The sequence below is a fragment of the Scyliorhinus torazame genome, chromosome 7 (genome assembly GCF_047496885.1).
Source record: "Scyliorhinus torazame isolate Kashiwa2021f chromosome 7, sScyTor2.1, whole genome shotgun sequence".
In the NCBI taxonomy this organism is placed as follows: Eukaryota; Metazoa; Chordata; class Chondrichthyes; order Carcharhiniformes; family Scyliorhinidae; genus Scyliorhinus; species Scyliorhinus torazame.
Window position 1 is genome coordinate 188032246 of NC_092713.1, and position 18457 is coordinate 188050702.

Sequence of the window (18457 nt, forward strand, 5' to 3'; positions counted from 1 at the left end):
GACCGACTCTCCATTCCAGGCAACATCCTGGTAAATCTTCTTTGCACCTTTTCCAGAGCTTCTACATCCTTCCTAAAATGAGGCGACCAGAACTGTACACAGTACTCCAAATGTGGCCTTACCAAAGTTTTGTACAGCTGCATCATCACCTCACGGCTCTTAAATTCAATCCCTCTGTTAATGAACGCGAGCACACCATAGGCCTTCTTCACAGCTCTATCCACTTGAGTGGCAACTTTCAAAGATGTATGAACATAGACCCCAAGATGTCTCTGCTCCTCCACATTGCCAAGAACTCTACCGTTAACCCTATATTCCGCATTCATATTTGTCCTTCCAAAATGGACAACCTCACACTTTTCAGGGTTAAACTCCATCTGCCACTTCTCAGCCCAGCTCTGCATCCTATCTAGGTCTCTTTGCAGCCGACAACAGCCCTCCTTACTATCCACAACTCCACCAATCTTTGTATCGTCTGCAAATTTACTGACCCACCCTTCAACTCCCTCATCCAAGTCATTAATGAAAATCACAAACAGCAGAGGACCCAGAACTGATCCCTGCGGTACGCCACTGGTAACTGGGATCCAGGCTGAATATTTGCCATCCACCACCACTCTCTGACTTCTATCGGTTAGCCAGTTCGTTATCCAACTGGCCAAATTTCCCACTATCCCATGCCTCCTTACTTTCTGCATAAGCCTACCATGGGGAACTTTATCAAATGCCTTACTAAAATCGATGTACACTACATCCACTGCTTCACCTTCATCCACATGCTTGGTCACCTCCTCAAAGAATTCAATAAGATTTGTTAGGCAAGACCTACCCCTCACAAATCCGTGCTGACTATCCCTAATCAAGCAGTGTCTTTCCAGATGCTCAGAAATCCTATCCTTCAGTACCCTTTCCATTACTTTGCCTACCACCGAAGTAAGACTAACTGGCCTGTAATTCCCAGGGTTATCCCTAGTTCCTTTTTTGAACAGGGGCACGACATTCGCCACTCTCCAATCCCCTGGTACCACCCCTGTTGACAGTGAGGACGAAAAGATAATTGCCAACGGCTCTGCAATTTCATCTCTTGCTTCCCATAGAATCCTTGGATATATCCCGTCAGGCCCGGGGGACTTGTCTATCCTCAAGTTTTTCAAAATGCCCAACACATCTTCCTTCCTGACAAGTATTTCCTCGAGCTTACCAATCTGTTTCACACTGTCCTCTCCAACAATATCGCCCCTCTCATTTGTAAATACAGAAGAAAAATACTCATTCAAGACCTCTCCTATCTCTTCAGACTCAATACACAATCTCCCGCTACTGTCCTTGATCGGACCTACCCTCGCTCTAGTCATTCTCATATTTCTCACATATGTGTAAAAGGCCTTGGGGTTTTCCTTGATCCTACCCGCCAAAGATTGTTCATGCCCTCTCTTAGCTCTCCTAATCCCTTTCTTCAGTTCCCTCCTGGCTATCTTGTATCCCTCCAATGCCCTGTCTGAACCTTGTTTCCTCAGCCTTACATAAGTCACCTTTTTCCTCTTAACAAGACATTCAACCTCTCTTGTCAACCATGGTTCCCTCACTCGACCATCTCTTCCCTGCCTGACAGGGACATACATATCAAGGACACGTAGCAACTGTTCCTTGAACAAGTTCCACATTTCACTTGTGTCCTTCCCTGCCAGCCTATGTTACCAACTTATGCACTTCAATTCTTGTCTGACAACATCGTATTTACCTTTCCCCCAATTGTAAACCTTGCCCTGCTGCACGTACCTACCCTCTCCATTACTAAAGTGAAAGTCACAGAATTGTGGTCACTATCTCCAAAATGCTCCCCCACTAACAAATCTATCACTTGCCCTGGTTCATTACCCAGTACTAAATCCAATATTGCCCCTCCTCTGGTCGGACAATCTACATACTGTGTTAGAAAAGCTTCCTGGACACACTGCACAAACACCACCCCATCCAAACTATTTGATCTAAAGAGTTTCCACTCAATATTTGGGAAGTTAAAGTCGCCCATGACTACTACCCTATGACTTCTGCACCTTTCCAAAATCTGTTTCCCAATCTGTTCCTCCACATCTCTGTTACTATTGGGGGGCCTATAGAAAACTCCTAACAAGGTGACTGCTCCTTTCCTATTTCTGACTTCAACCCATACTACCTCAATAGGGTGATACTCCTCGAACTGCCTTTCTGCAGCTGTTATACTATCTCTAATTAATAATGCCACCCCCCCCACCTCTTTTACCACCCTCCCTAATCTTATTGCAACATCTATAACCAGGGACCTCCAACAACCATTTCTGCCCCTCTTCTATCCAAGTTTCCGTGATGGCCACCACATCGTAGTCCCAAGTACCGATCCATGCCTTAGGTTCACCCACCTTATTCCTGATGCTTCTTGCGTTGAAGTATACACACTTCAACCCATCTCCGTGCCTGCAAATACTCTCCTTTGTCAGTGTTCCCTTCCCCACTGCCTCATTACATGCTTTGGCGTCCTGAATATCGGCCACCTTAGTTGCTGGACTACAAATCCGGTTCCCATTCCCCTGCCAAATTAGTTTAAACCCTCCCGAAGAGTACTAGCAAACCTCCCTCCCAGGATATTGGTGCCCCTCTGGTTCAGATGCAACCCGTCCTGCTTGTACAGGTCCCACCTTCCCCAGAATGCGCTCTAATTATCCAAATACCTGAAGCCCTCCCTCCTACACCATTCCTGCAGCCACGTGTTCAACTGCACTCTCTCCCTATTCCTAGCCTCGCTATCACGTGGCACCGGCAACAAACCAGAGATGACAACTCTGTCTGTCCTGGCTTTCAACTTCCAGCCTAACTCCCTAAACTTGTTTATTACCTCCACACCCCTTTTCCTACCTATGTCGTTGGTACCAATGTGCACCACGACTTCTGGCTGCTCACCCTCCCCCTTAAGGATCCTGAAGACACGATCCGAGACATCCCTGGCCCTGGCACCCGGGAGGCAACATACCTTCCGGGAGTCTCGCTCGCGACCACAGAATCTCCTATCTATTCCCCTAACCATTGAATCTCCTACAACTATTGCTTTTCTATTCTCCCCCCTTCCCTTCTGAGCCCCAGAGCCAGACTCCGTGTCAGAGACCTGACCGCTAGGGCCTTCCCCCGGTAGGTCATCCCCCCCAACAGCATCCAAAACGGTATACTTGTTTTGAAGGGGAACGGCCACGAGGGATCCCTGCACTGTCTGCCTGTTTGTTTTTTTCCCCCTGACTGTAACCCAGCTATTCTTGTCCTGTACCTTGGGTGTGGTTACCTCCCTGTAACTCTTCTCAATCACCCCCTCTGCCTCCCGGATGATCCGAAGTTCATCCAGCTTCAGCTCCAGTTCCCTAACACGGTCTTTGAGGAGCTGAAGTTGGGTGCACTTCCCGCAGGTATAGTCAGTGGGGACACCGGTGGTATCCCTCACCACCCACATCCTACAGGAGGAGCATGTAACTGGCCTAGCCTCCATCCCCTCTTACCTTAAAGAATATAGCTGCTGTGTGGACTAACTAGATCTCCGCCCTCCGACTCTGCTCCCAGTCAGCTACACTTCCTGTAAACTCCTGGCTCTCTTCGCACTCTTTGCGGAAATGTCGGAAACAAAATGAAAGGAGCACCTTACTCCCTCCTCACCTAACTCCCTCGGTCACCAAACTCTCACTATCGCACTCAAAAAGCACCAAATTCAGCACTCCCTCGGTCACCAAACTCTCACTATCGCACTCAAAAAGCACCAAATTCAGCACTCAGTGCAAACAAAGTCTGCACTGTAGGGGATCACTTTTATACTGTGAATCTAGCCTCTGAAAAACTGACCTAATCCAATTAACTAATTAACAAGCTCCAGCTGCAAGTGCCTAGAAGTAGAAGCCTGTTTAAAGCTGATTGAAAATTCACCTTTTTCTAAACCAAACAGCAACTTTTAAGTTAATTAACTAAATAAAAGAAAGACTAAACTTTAGATAAAAATGAAGCCTTATACTCCCTCGGTCACCAAACTCTCACTATCGCACTCAAAAAGCACCAAATTCAGCACTCAGTGCAAACAATGTAGAATGTATCATTCTGTAGGTAGAAATGAGGGCGGAATTCTGCATGATTGTGGTACACCTATGCTAAACACACTTCTGAGGCATAATGCCTGATGAATTGCTGGCATGGGGGTGGGGCGGGGAGGGGGGGGGGAGGGGAGGTAGCTACCTAATTGGGGTGGGGGGGGGGCGGGAGGTAGCTACCTAGTTATATTTGCGCTAATACATACCAATTTTTATGGTGTAATAATACTGCCGCAATACAGAAGAATTAACATGGATTCCATTGACATTAGCACAGACTTGTGACGTTGCCACCTAGTGACATTCACTTACCTTCCCAAAACTGCCCTTGCCAATTGCTCTCAAGATCTGGAAATGGTCAAAGTTTACTGCAGAAATAAGAAGAGCAGAGTCAGATGCTGCAGGTCACAATAAAAAAAAAAAATACTCTTATTAACCAGTTGATTAATGTCATCTACAGGCACCATTTTTGTGAAAGATCTTGCCAGAGAGTAATGTGGGGTTATGTCACCACAATGTATTTTGGTGGGATTGCTCATTGCCACACACGCCTGTAAACAATGAAGTGTGTTTGACACTTTCTCTTGAAGATGGTGAAACTTCCAACCATTGTTGACAACTCACGTGAAGACAAAACGTTTCTGAATGAACAGCCCAATTTGCCCCTTTCCACCCATCTGAGGAGGTGTTTTCATTGGGTGAATAGCGAGGAATAACAGCTTTGCATTGATATAGCAGTTTTAATATAGTCAAAGGTCACACAGCACTTCACAGGAGCATCATCAAATAACCACATAGAGATATTTGGATAGATGAACAATAGTTTGGTCAAAGAGATGGTTTTAGTCAAACAGATGGCTTTAAGGAGCGTCTTAAGTGGGGAGGGAGATGACAAGGCAGAGATTTCGGAATTCTACAGCTTTTGAGCACAGGCAGCTGAAAACGCACCCAATGGTGGAGCGGTTAAAGTTGGCATGTTAAAAGTGGAAATTGGGGAGGCCAGAACTGGGGAAATGCAGAGAGTTCAGAGGGTTGCAGGGATGGAGGAGCTTACCGAGAATGACAAGGGTGAGGCCATGGTGGGGTTTTAAAACCAGGATGGAAATTATTTATTTTTTGAAAACCAAGGAGCGGGATTCTCCGCTATCCGGCGGTGCGGGCCGTACTGCGCCAGGCCGCCCGGAAGGTGCAGAATCCTCTGCATCTTCAGGGGCTAGGCCGGCGGCGGCGGAGTTGGCACCGCGCCAACTGATGCTGAAGGGTCTCTGCCGGCCGGTGTGAGTTGCCACATGCACGGGAGCACCAGCGTGTGTGATGCGTGATCCCAACGCATGCGCAGGGGGTTTCTTCTCCGCCCAGACCATGGCGGACCGTTACAGTGGCCGGCGGGGAGGGAAAGAGTGCCCCCACGGCACAGGCCCGTCCGCAGATCGGTGGGCCCCGATCGAGGGCCAGGCCACAGTGGGATCCCCCCCGAGGACGCAGCAGGCCGCCCACAGTCAGGTCCCGCCGGTAAGGACCTTGTTTGATTTACGCCGGCGGGACTGGGTGAAAACGGGCGGCCACCCGGCCCATCATGGAGCAGAGGATCGCTGGGCAGGCCACTGCCAACGGCCCCCGACCGGCGCGACGTGTTTCCCGGTCGGAGAATCTCGCCCAAGGTGTTCCTGGACTGGGAGCCAATGATATATGTGAGCATAGGTGTGATAGATGAATGGAACTTGGTGCAAGTTAGGTTATGCACAAACAGGTATAAAATGACTTAAAGTGTGTTCAGAGTTCAAGGTGGAGCCAAGAGTGTGCTGAAAAAGGCAAGTCTGAAGGTAACAACAGCATGGTGAGACTTTCAGCAGCAGATTTTCAGGTGGCTTTGTGGAAATGGAAATAGGCGGCATTGATAATGCAGAGAACATGTGGTTGCGCTCATTTCGGGGTCAAGTGGGACACCAAGGTGCCGAATAGCCTCAGACTGATGTCTGGGAGAGAGGTGGAGACAGTGACAAGTGTAATCTTTTCTAGAACTTGACTTCCAATGATTTGATGTTAATGCATGTCAGTGACAGAGATTCAACTTTATTCAGTATGAACATTTGAGCAGTAGATTTCAGAGTACAATTGAGTCTTGTATTATCCCCATCGTGCCCCAGTTAGAAATCGTGACTGTACATGTTCACAACCTCTGTCTTTCACCACAATTCAGCCTCTTGAGTGTCGACTGAATATCCTTGAAGTCTTCCACCCCAATCACCCACTGGAACCCCATCTTGTATCATTGCTCATTTAAAATTATTGAGGCATGCTGGACAGGGCATACTGGACCAATCACTGGCTTAAACCCAAATCCCATTACCCTATTACAGATATGTAAAGCCTACTTCTTCAGCTTCCAATCTTCTGGCTCCACACTATTTAACTGTTAGGACTGTTATAAGGTTGCTACATAAATCTCCACGCCAGAGATATACACATCTTTGACGGCCGATTAGCCCTGTGACGTACCCATCACTCTAACCTTTAACAGAAACTCTGGCCCTCCCTTTTCAGATAATGTACTAGATCTAAGTTTCCATACATAGCTAGTCATGCTCTGACCAATGCTCCTGCTGGGGGCTAATACCCATCTTTCACTCAATTACCCACAGCTGCCCCATCTAACCATATTGGTCTTCTCATTCATCTTATATTGTGATATGGAAATGCCGGCATTGGATTGGGGTGGGCACAGTAAGAAGTCTTACAACACCAGGTTAAAGTCCAACAGGTTTGTTTGGAATCACTGGCTTTCAAAGCATAGCTCCTTCATAGGTGAGTCAATTGTTATACTGTGTCTGAGAGCTATGCAATTGAATAAGCGTCACCCCCATGTTAGCATTTCATATATATATATATAAATATATATATATATATATATATATATATATAATATAAACATTTTACAGTCAGTTCGACGACCCTCAGACATCTCACACTAGAAAATGAAGTTTGAGGTGGATACTGAATACAATTCCTTTGCTCATTTCAATAGTTTATAAATCTCTGTCCTCACAGGGAGGCTTACGGAGTGGGGTAATGATTCATGTGGGCCTCTAATGAACTCACTGCATGGTAGAGGTGAGGAAGAGGAAAGAAAATTCCCATAGGAAAGAAAATCAGAAGATAACTATCCTCAAAACACTCTTGTGTAGCCTCAGCTGATCTTAGAAACATTGGTATTCAGACTTCAAACATAAGATCACAAGACCATAAGACTTGGGACAGAAGTAGGTCATTCAGCCCATCAAGTCTGCACCACCATTCAATAAGATCCTGACTGGTCTGATATGATAATCTTAATCTCCACTTTTCACCCATATCCCTATGACCCTTGATTTTCTTACTGATTAAAAATCTGTCTATCTTAGCCTTGAACTTATTTAATGGTCCAGCCTCTACAACTCTCTGTGGTAAAGAATTCCACAAATTCACTACCCTTTGAGAGAAGAAGTTCCTCCTTATCTCCATCTTAAATGTGTGACCTCTTACTCTGAGATTATGCCCTCTGGTCCTAGACTCGCCCTCAAGGTGGAACAACCTCTCAGCATCTACTCTGTGAAGCCTCCTGAGAATCCCATATGTCTCAATAAGGTCACCTCTCATTCTTCTAAACTCCAATTAGTACAGACCCAACCTACTCAACCTCTCCTCATAGGAAAATACTTCCATACCCAGAATCAAACCAGTGAACCTTCTCTGGACTGCCTTCAATGCCATTATATCTTTCCTTTGATAAGGGGATCGAAACTGTTCACAGTATTCCAGGTCTGGTCTAATAAGTACCTTGTATCGTTTTAGCAAAGACATCCCTATTTTTGTACTCCATTCCCTTTGTAATAAAGGCCAACATTCCATTTGCCTTTCCTATTAGCTGCTGAACTTGCATGCTAGCTTTTTTGTGATTGATGTACAAGCACCACCAAATCCCTCTGTACTTTCTGCAGTTTTTCTCCATTTACATAATATTCAGCTCTTTCATTCTTCCTACTGAAGGGCTAACTTTCACATTTTCCTACATAGTATTCTATCTGCCAGGTTTTTGCCCACTCACTTAACCTGTCGATATCCCTCTGTAGACTCTTTGTGCCATCCTCACCACCTGTCTTCCGGCCTATCATCCATAAACATTGCAATAATACATTCACTTCCCTCATCCAAGTCATTAATATATATTGCAAATATTGTGTGCCCAGCACTGATCCCTGTGGAACTCCACTAGTTACTGGTTGCCATCCTGAAAATGCCCTTCTTATCCCAACTCTGTCTTCTATCAGTTAGCCAATCCTCTATTTATGCTAATATAGCACCCACAACATTATGGGATCTTATCTTATTAAACAGTCCTTTGTGCGGTACTATATCAAATGCTTTTTGGAAATCCAAGTATATTACATCTACTGGTTCCCCTTTATCTATACTGCTTGCAACCACTTTAAATAATTCTAATACATTTGTATGGCATGATTTCCCCTTCATGAAGCCATACTGACTCTGCTTCATTATATTATGTATTTCCAAATGCTCTGATATTGCATCCTTTCTAATGGACTCTAGCATTTTCCCAATGACAGAAGTTAAGCCAAATGCCTATAGTTACCTATATGTCTCCCTCCCTTTTTGAATGTTTGCTACATTGGCAGTTTTCAAATCTTCTGGGACTTTTCCAGAATTTAGGGATTTTTGGAAGATTACTACTCGTGCATCTGCTATCTCTGTAGCTGCTTCCTTTAATATCCTGGGATGCAACCCACCAGATCCAGTGGACTTATAGGCTTTTAGCCACATTAGTTTCCCTAGTACTGTTTCTCTAGTGATAGTTATTGTATTTATTTCCTCCCCCACTTTTGCCCCTTGATTAGTTAGTATTTTTCGAATGTAATTGGTGTCTTCCACCGTGAAGACTGACACAAGGTACTTGTTTAATTCTTCTGCCATTTCCTGGTCCCCCATTACGATTTCCCCAGTCTCATTCTCTAAGGAGTCTCTGCTCACTTTGGCCCCTCTCTTCATTTTACATATTTAAAGAAGCTCTTGTTGTCTGTTTTCATACTACCTTCTAGTTAACCCTCAAGTTTTTTTCTCTCTCTTTATTCTTTTGGTCATCTTTTGTTGGTTTTTGAAACTTGCCCAATCCTCTGGTTTACCACTATCTTCGACATACTGTTTATTTATTCCTTCAGTTTAATACCATCCTTAACTTCCTTCCTTAACTATGGTTGATTTACTTCCTATAATCCTTCTTACTCATTGGGATATATCTTTGTTGTGAGTCATAAGTATTTTCACAAACATCTGCCATTGCTGATCAACTGTTTTTTCTGCTATACTCCTTTCCCAGTTCACTCCAGCCAACTCTGCCCTTATTCCTTTATAATTTACACTTATTTAAGTTTAGCACAGTTGTTTCTGATGCAAGTTTCTCACTCTCAAACTCAATGCTAAATTCTAAAAGTGAAATGGTCACGGTTTCCTAGGGGATCTTTTAGTCTGAGATGGTTTATTAAAACTGCCTCATTGCACGTTACCAGGTCCAAAATAGCCTGATCCCTGATTGGATCCACAACATTTTGTTGCAGGAAACTACCCTGATAACACTATGAATTCTTCCTCATGGCCACCTCTGCCAATTTGATTTTCCAATTCACATGAAGATTAAAGTCACCCATGATTAAAGTGCTACCTTTTTTTACATGCCTTCATTATCTCCTGATATATTCTCCCACCTACATTATAGCTACTGTCAGGGGGCCTATAGACTCCTCCGACCAGTGTCGTCTTCCCCTTATATCTTACCTCCGCTCATATGGATTCTATGTCTTCTTGCTATCATACTTATTCCATCTCTAACAAAGCTACCCCACCACCATTTCCAGCCTGTCCTTAAGAAAAGAAACACACCTCTGAATATTTAGTTCCCAGTTTGATCTCCTTGTAACATGGGGCGGGATTCTCCAATATTGGCGCAATGTACGCCGACCGGCGCCAAAAACAGCGCAAATCAGTCCGGCATCGCACCGCCCCAAAGGTGCGGAATCCTCCGCATCTTGACCGGCCGAGCCCTAACCCCTCAAGGTTAGGGCTCGGCCAGTCAAGATGCAGAGGATAATGAAGGCATGTAAAAAAAGGTGGCACTTTATAGTCTGTTCCACCATTCAGTCAGATCATGGCTGACCTGTATCTCAACTCTATATTCCTCAATACCCTAACTATATAAAACTTGTCAATTGTACTCTTGAAAGTTGACTCACAGATCTATAGTTGAATGCAGCTCACGTGCGCATGCTCAAAGCCAAATTTCTTCACATGCCAGAACCAGTCCTCTGCAGGGAAAAGGAATATGTCCAAACATTGCACTTTTCTTGAATAAACAAAAGCATGGGGGACATGCCCCATGGCAACGTCTCAACCAATCAGAGCCAGGTTTCCAACCAATTATTACCCCTTTTCCTCATGCAGTATCCCTTATTGTGGACTACCCACACACACACACCCTCTCCCCCGCAACCACACCATTGGAAATGGCTGCTCTATGTCTACTCTAACGAATCCTTTTATGATTTTGAGCACCTGGGGTGGAACTTCCCACTGAATATGGTGTAAAACACCCAGGTATATGATTAATGACATTGGGACCAGAATATTTGGTGTGCTTTCTTGCCAGCTGCAGCAGCAGGGCACACTCCACGTTCCCGACCCCGCCATGGCACTTCGTCTCAAAACGGATGAATCTAGCCCTCAATTAGATCACCCCTCAACCATCTCATACAATCTTAGGGGTATGTAACCTATGATTTTTTTTTTTTTTTAATTTAGAGTACCCAATTATTTTTTTTCCCAATTAAGGGGCGATTTAGCATGGCCAATCCACCTAACCTGCACATTTTAGGACTGTGGAGGTGGAACACATGCAGACATGGGGAGAACGTGCAAATTCCACACGGACAGTGACCCAGGGCCGGGATTCGAACCCGGGTCCTCAGCGCCGCAGTCCCAGTGCTAACCACTGTGCCACATGCCGCCCTGAGGTATATAACCTATGATAATGCTGAACTCATGACTTAAACCTTTTGGCCTTGATTTTGTTTTGTTAAATCTATATTGTGCTTTCCTGAAGGTCAATATATCCTTCCAGAAACGTGATACCCAGAACTGAGCTCCAGGTGTGGTCGAACCAAAGTCATGAACTGAAGCACAACTTTCTCCACCTCATATTCCAACCATTTTGAGATAAGGTACAGCATTCCATTGAGACAACAGAGAGAAGCTGTGGGGAAATAAACTAAGCATTTATGATTTCTGAAAGTAACAGAGAAAGCGGTGAGGCTCTAACAACCCCATGCCTTTCCTCCCCTTTCCATCCAATCAAATAATGCCAAAATCAAAAAATAGCTGTTTAAATTAATAAATTACAAGGTTTCTATGCTCACCCCCACAACTATCCCTATGGAACATGAGCAGCAGGAGTAGGTTATTCAGACTCTTGAGCCTGCTCCGCCATTCAATAAGATCATGGCTGGTCGATCATAGTCTCAATCCACTTTGATGTCTGTCCCCCGTCTCCCTTGCCGATCAAAAATCTGTCGAGCTCAACCTTGAATAAATTCATTGACCTAGCCTCCAGTGCTTTCCAGGGAGGAGAATTCCACAGACCAATGACCCTCTTAACAGAAAAAACTCTTCTCATCTCGGTCTTAAGCGCTATACCTCTTATTCTTAAATTGTGTCCCCTGGTTCTCATCTCTCCCAAAGGGGGGAACATCGTCTTGGTATCTACCCTATCAAATCACCTCAGGATCTTCGATGTTTCTGTATTCAGCTCTCAATTCTTCTAAACTCCAATGAGTTAATGCCCAACCTGTTCAATCTTTCTTCATAAGATAAGGTATGAGCCAAGTGAAGCTTCTCTGTACATGTTCTAACACAATATAGGTCTTCTTGACATTAACTAACAAGACTAACTCAAGAAAGTATCACTCAATGACCTTAAATGCAACACATCCTTTGAGGTAAGGGACGCCGTCAGTGTCCCTGCTGATTTCATCTGTGGGAAGTGCACCCATCTCCAGCTCCTCAGAAACCGCGATAGTGAACTGGAGCTGGAGCTGGATGGACTTCGGATCATTCGGGAGGCAGAGGTGGTCATAGATAGAAGCTTCAGGGATGTAGAATAAAGATAGATGGGTGACGGTGAGAGGGGCTGGGAGGAAGCAGTCAGTACAGGGATCCCCTGTGGTCGTTCCCCTTAGTAACAAGTATACCGCTTTGGATACTGGTGGGGGGGGTGACTTACTAGGGGTAAGCCATGGGGTACAGGTCTCTGGCACAGAGTCTGTCCCTGTTGCTCAGAAGGGAAGGGGTGAGAGGAGTAGAGCATTAGTCATTGGAGACTCCATAGTTAGGGGGATAGATAGGAGATTCTGTGGGAACGAGAGAAACTCGCGGTTGGTGTGTTGTCTCCCAGGTGCCAGGGTGCGTGATGTCTCGGATCGTGTTTTCGGGATCCTTAAGGGAGAGGGGGAGCAGCCCCAAGTCGTGGTCCACATAGGTACCAACGACATAGGTAGGGAAAGGGATAGGGATTTAAGGCAGGAATTCAGGGAGCTAGGGTGGAAACTTAGATCTAGGACAAACAGAGTTATTATCTCTGGGTTGTTACCCGTGCCACGTGATAGCGAGACGAGGAATAGGCAGAGAGAGGAGTTGAACACGTGGCTACAGAGATGGTGCAGGGGGAGGGTTTCAGATTTCGGGACAATTGGGGCTCATTCTGGGGTCGGTGGGACCTCTACAAACGGGATGGTCTACACCTGGACCAGAGGGATACCAATATCCGGGGGGGGGGGGAATTTGCTAATGCTCTTCGGGAGGGTTTAAACTAGTTCAGCAGGGGTTTGGGAACCTGAATTGTAGCTCCAGTATACAGGAGGTTGAGAGTAGTGAGGTCATGAGTAAGGTTTCAAAGTTGCAGGAGCCGGCAGGCAGGAAGGTGGTTTAAAGTGTGTCTTCTTCAATGCCAAGAGCATCCGGAATAAGGTGGGTGAACTTGCGGCATGGGTTGGTACCTGGGATTTCGATGTTGTGGCCGTTTCGGAAACATGGATAGAGCAGGGACAGGAATGGTTGTTGCAGGTGCCGGGGTTTAGATATTTCAGTAAGCGCAGGGAAGGTGGTAAAAGAGGGTGAGGGGTGGCATTGTTAGTCATGGACAGTATTACGGTGGCAGAAAGGACGTTTGATGAGGACTCGTCTACTGAGGTAGTATGGGCTGAGGTTAGAAACAGGAAAGGAGAGGTCACCCTGTTAGGGATTTTCTATAGGCCTCCGAAAAGTTCCAGAGATGTAGAGGAAAGGATTGCAAAGATGATTCTGGATAGGAGCGAAAGCAACAGGGTAGTTGTTATGGGGGACTTTGACTTTCCAAATATTGACTGGAAACGCTATAGTTCGAGTACTTTAGATGGGTCCGTTTTTTTCCAATGTGTGCAGGAGGGTTTCCTGACACAGTATGTAGATAGGCCAACGAGAGGCGAGGCCATATTGGATTTGGTACTGGGTAATGAACCAGGACAGGTGTTAGATTTGGAGGTAGGTGAGCACTTTGGTGATAGTGACCACAATTCGATTACGTTTACTTTAGTGATGGAAAGGGATAGGTATATACCGCAGGGCAAGAGTTATATCTGGGGGAAAGGCAATTATGATGCGATGAGGCAAGACTTAGGATGCATCGGATGGAGGGGAAAACTGCAGGGGATGGGCACAATGGAAATGTGGAGCTTGTTCAAGGAACAGCTCCTGCGTGTCCTTGATAAGTATGTACCTGTCAGGCAGGGAGGAAGTGGTCGAGCGAAGGAACCGTGGTTTACTAAAGTAGTTGAATCACTTGTCAAGAGGAAGAAGGAGGCTTATGTAAAGATGAGACATGAAGGTTCAGTTCGGGCGCTCGAGAGTTACAAGTTAGCTAGGAAGGACCTAAAGAGAGAGCTAAGAAGAGCCAGGAGGGGACATGAGAAGTCTTTGGCAGGTCGGATCAAGGATAACCCTAAAGCTTTCTATAGATATGTCAGGAATAAAAGAATGACTAGTTTAAGAGTACGGCCAGTCAAGGACAGGAGCGGGAAGTTGTGCGTGGAGTCCGAGGAGATAGGAGAGGTGCTAAATGAATATTTTTCATCAGTATTCACACAGGAAAAAGATAATGTTGTCGAGGAGAATACGGAGATTCAGGCTACTAGACTAGAAGGGCTTAAGGTTCATAAGGAAGAGGTGTTAGCAATTCTGGAAAGTGTGAAAATAGATAAGTCCCCTGGGCCGGATGGGATTTATCCTAGGATTCTCTGGGAAGCTAGGGAGGAGATTGCTGAGCCTTTGATCCTTAAGTCATCTTTGTCTGCAGGAATAGTGCCAGAAGACTGGAGGATAGCAAATGTTGTCCCCTTGTTCAAGAAGGGGAGTAGAGACAACCCCGGTAACTATAGACCAGTGAGCCTTACTTCTGTTGTGGGCAAAATCTTGGAAAGGTTTATAAGAGATAGGATGTATAATCATCTGGAAAGGAATAATTTGATTAGAGATAGTCAACACGGTTTTGTGAAGGGTAGGTCGTGCCTCACAAACCTTCTTGAGTTCTTTTTTTAATTTTTTTAATTCTCCTCCTTTTTCACATTTTCTCCCACATTTACATCCATCAACAATAAACAATAATCAGCAAGATATGTCAGTCCCCATAATAACAACGATCCCATCTACTCACCAACCCCCAAACCTCAACCCGCATGTTTTCATAAACAAATGGCAAAAAGGAATCAGGGATTACCCGTAGTCACCCTTAATCTTACACACCCCTCCCCCCCACCCCCACCGCAGGTCTCCAGCTCCTCCTGTCCACTGCCTCTTGTAAAACTCCTCCTCCCAACCTCGGTTCATTCCCCCCAACTTTCCACCCCGGCTAGACCACTCGAACCCTGTTCTGCCAGACTCCGATGGCCGCAGCCCCTCCCCCCACCTCACTCCCGTTCACTGGCCGGCTTGAACCGGCCAGCGTGGAGGCCCCCGCCCGGGTCCCTTTCCCACTTGCCCGGCCCTAGGAAAGCCCAAAGATCCCCTTTTAGCACACAAACCCCGCATATCCACCTACACCCCAAAGAACTCTCATTTCGAGTGAAAGTCCCGTCCCTTCCCTTGTCCAAATAGATACCACATTGGCTCCTTTAATCTCTACACCCGCGCGCAGCGACACAAAAAAGAAGAAAATACAGTCATGAGGTTACATCGGCACATGGCCATTCCTCAATTTGTCAGTTCTGCCACAGTCCTTCTGCCCTCGCAAACTCCTCCGCTGCTTCCGCCGTTCCAAAATAAAATTCCCTGAGCTTGTAAGTCACCCTCAGCTTCGCTGGATATACAATGCCGCACCACACCTTGCTAATGTACAGTGCCCTCTTCACCCGGTTGAAGGCAGCCCGCCTCCTTGCCAGCTCCACTGTAAAGTCCTGGTATACACGTATACCAGCTCCAGCCCACTGCACCACCCGCTTCTGCTTGGCCGAGCTCAGGACCTTCTCCTTCACCCTGTACCTACGGAAGCACAGAGTCACTGCACTTGGCGGCTCACTCGCCTTTGGTATAGGCCTCCAGAACCGATGAGCCCGATCCAGTTCATATCGGGAGGGATCCTCCCCCTCCCCCAGTAATTTTACCAGCATTGCGGCAAAGTACTCAGTCGGCTTCGGTCCTTCAACTCCTTCGGGCAGCCCCGCAATCCTCAAATTCTGTCGCCTGGATCTGTTTTCCAGGTCTTCCATTTTTCCTCGCAGATCCTTGTTAGTATCCATCACCTTCCGCATCTCTTTCCCCATCGAGGCAAGTTGATCACCGTGCTGCAATAACGTCTCCTCCACTTTCTTCAGCGCCTCCCCTTGCTCTCGCACCTCCGCCACTGCGCTCGCCACCTCCGTCCTCACCGGGGAAACCACCTCCTCCACCAGCACACTCAAAACCTCCCTCACCTCCTTCCTCACCGTCTCCATGCATTTCGCAATCTGCGCCAACTGCTTTTCAAATTCCGCAGCCATCACCTTAGTTATTTCTTCAGCCGTAAGCAGTGCGGCCTTCCCTGGTGCTCCAGCCTCCATTTTTCCTGGTGACCCCGCGGTGACCTTTCCACTCCCCGACGGACCTCCAGCTGTTTTTTTTCCGGCCGTTTTCTTGCTCACCCTCGACATTTTTCTTTGTTCCTTTTTTCCTCCTGTGTCTCCGCTGTGCCTCCTCCGTGCCTTCTCCCTTCTTCTGCCGCCTCCGCGGACCGGGCTTAAAGCCCCGAAAATGCCGTTGCCGACCGGGAGCCCTCCACTGTGCGGCCGCCTCCTGCCTGCCGTCACCGGAAGTCCCTTCTTGAGTTCTTTGAGAAGGTGACCAAACAGGTGGATGAGGGTAAAGCAGTTGATGTGGTGTATATGGATTTCAGTAAAGCGTTTGATAAGGTTCCCCACGGTAGGCTACTGCAGAAAATACGGAGGCATGGGATTCAGGGTGATTTAGCAGTTTGGATCAGACATTGGCTAGCTGAAAGAAGACAAAGGGTGGTGGTTGATGGGAAATGTTCAGACTGGAGTCCAGTTACTAGTGGTGCACCACAAGGATCAGTTTTGGGGCCACTGCTCTTTGTCATTTTTATAAATGACCTGGAGGAGGGCGTAGAAGGATGGGTGAGTAAATTTGCAGATGACACTAAAGTCGGTGGAGTTGTGGACAGTGCGGACGGATGTTACAAGTTACAGAGGGACATAGATAAGCTGCAGCGCTGGGCTGAGAGGTGACAAATGGAGTTTAATGCAGAAAAGTGTGAGGTGAATCATTTTGGAAGGAATAACAGGACGGCAGAGTACTGGGCTAATGGTAAGATTCTTGGCAGTGGGGATGAGCAGAGATCCCTGAAAGTTGTCACCCAGGTTGAGAGGGTTGTTAAGAAGGCGTACGGTGTGTTAGCTTTTATTGGTAGAGGGATTGAGTTTCGGAGCCATGAGGTCATGTTGCAGCTGTACAAAACTCTGGTGCGGCCGCATTTGGAGTATTGCGTGCAATTCTGGTCGCCGCATTATAGGAAGGATGTGGAAGCATTGGAAAGGGTGCAGAGGAGATTTACCAGCATGTTGCCTGGTATAGAGGGAAGATCTTATGAGGAAAGGCTGAGGGACTTGAGGCTGTTTTCGTTAGAGAGAAGAAGGTTAAGAGGTGACTTAATTGAGGCATACAAGATGATCAGAGGATTGGATAGGGTGGACAGTGAGAGCCTTGTTCTTCGGATGGTGATGTCTAGCACGAGGGGACATACCTTTAAATTGAGGGGAGATAGATATAAGACAGATGTCAGAGGTAGGTTCTTTACTCAGAGAGTAGTAAGGGCGTGGAATGCCCTGCCTGCAACAGTAGTGGACTCGCCAACACTAAGGGCATTCAAATGGTCGTTGGATAAACATATGGACAATAAGGGAATAATGTAGATGGGCTTTAGAGTGGTTTCACAGGTCGGTGCAACATAGAGGGCCGAAGGGCCTGTACTGTCCTGTAATGTTCTATGTTCTTTATCTTTTGATAGTCTTGCTGAATTATTGTTAAAATTAGAACAGTTCTTGCCTGTGATTCATGCTCATTTGCGATCAAGCCCAGAAAAACATGTTTTGTGTTGGACTAATACACATTGACACCTGTTGCTTTTGGATTCTGATCCAGATTGAAATGAATTTTCTATACTCTACTGCACTGAAATTTCGTATGCAACATTTATTTTAAAAAAACACACAAAAAATATATACAGATCCAAACAAACTTGACAACCAATCTGAAATATCGTCCATTTTATACTCAGGTCGTCAAGCAACAAATTGAGCTGACAAATAACTTTAGAACAAAAATGGTAAAATTGAATTAAAAAGTAACAATGCGAGGCAATAAATATCAAAATACTAAAATTACTATAATTAAGCTATCACATGACAGTTGTAAGTGTGTTCAGTATTAGTATCTGCACAATGTGTTACTTTCTACTGCTCATCTTCTCGAGGGTTGGCAACTTTGGTTGCAGATATTCCTTGAGATTTCATCCCATGACCGATTACCCCACTCCCATCATTGGTCACCCAATCATCATCCATCCTCATATCCCACAGCCAATCACAAAGCAAGATTACCCAATTAGATTATTCTGTCAATATTTTTCAAATTAGCAAACACAAATGTTCAACAAATGTTAAAAACATTTTTAATATCCCCAAGATTTTTTTTTCCCAGGTTGTTCACAGTGGTATGGATTCTCAGGGGACTGGACG

The 18457-nt window shown here is 45.9% G+C and overlaps 1 protein-coding gene across 3 annotated transcripts in view; it reads right to left on the reverse strand.

The window, feature by feature from the left end:
• LOC140426746 (serine/threonine-protein kinase 32A-like) overlaps positions 1–18457 on the reverse strand; it is a 550050-nt gene that overhangs the window by 385103 nt on the left and 146490 nt on the right. For 2 of the 3 annotated variants that reach the window (XM_072511881.1, XM_072511882.1), the window contains exon 2: positions 4410–4465. The exons of the other annotated variant lie outside the window; for it this stretch is intronic. In XM_072511881.1, the coding sequence (XP_072367982.1) occupies positions 4410–4465 (56 nt within the window). The remainder of the gene's footprint in view (positions 1–4409; positions 4466–18457) is intronic. 3 annotated transcript variants of the gene reach the window in all.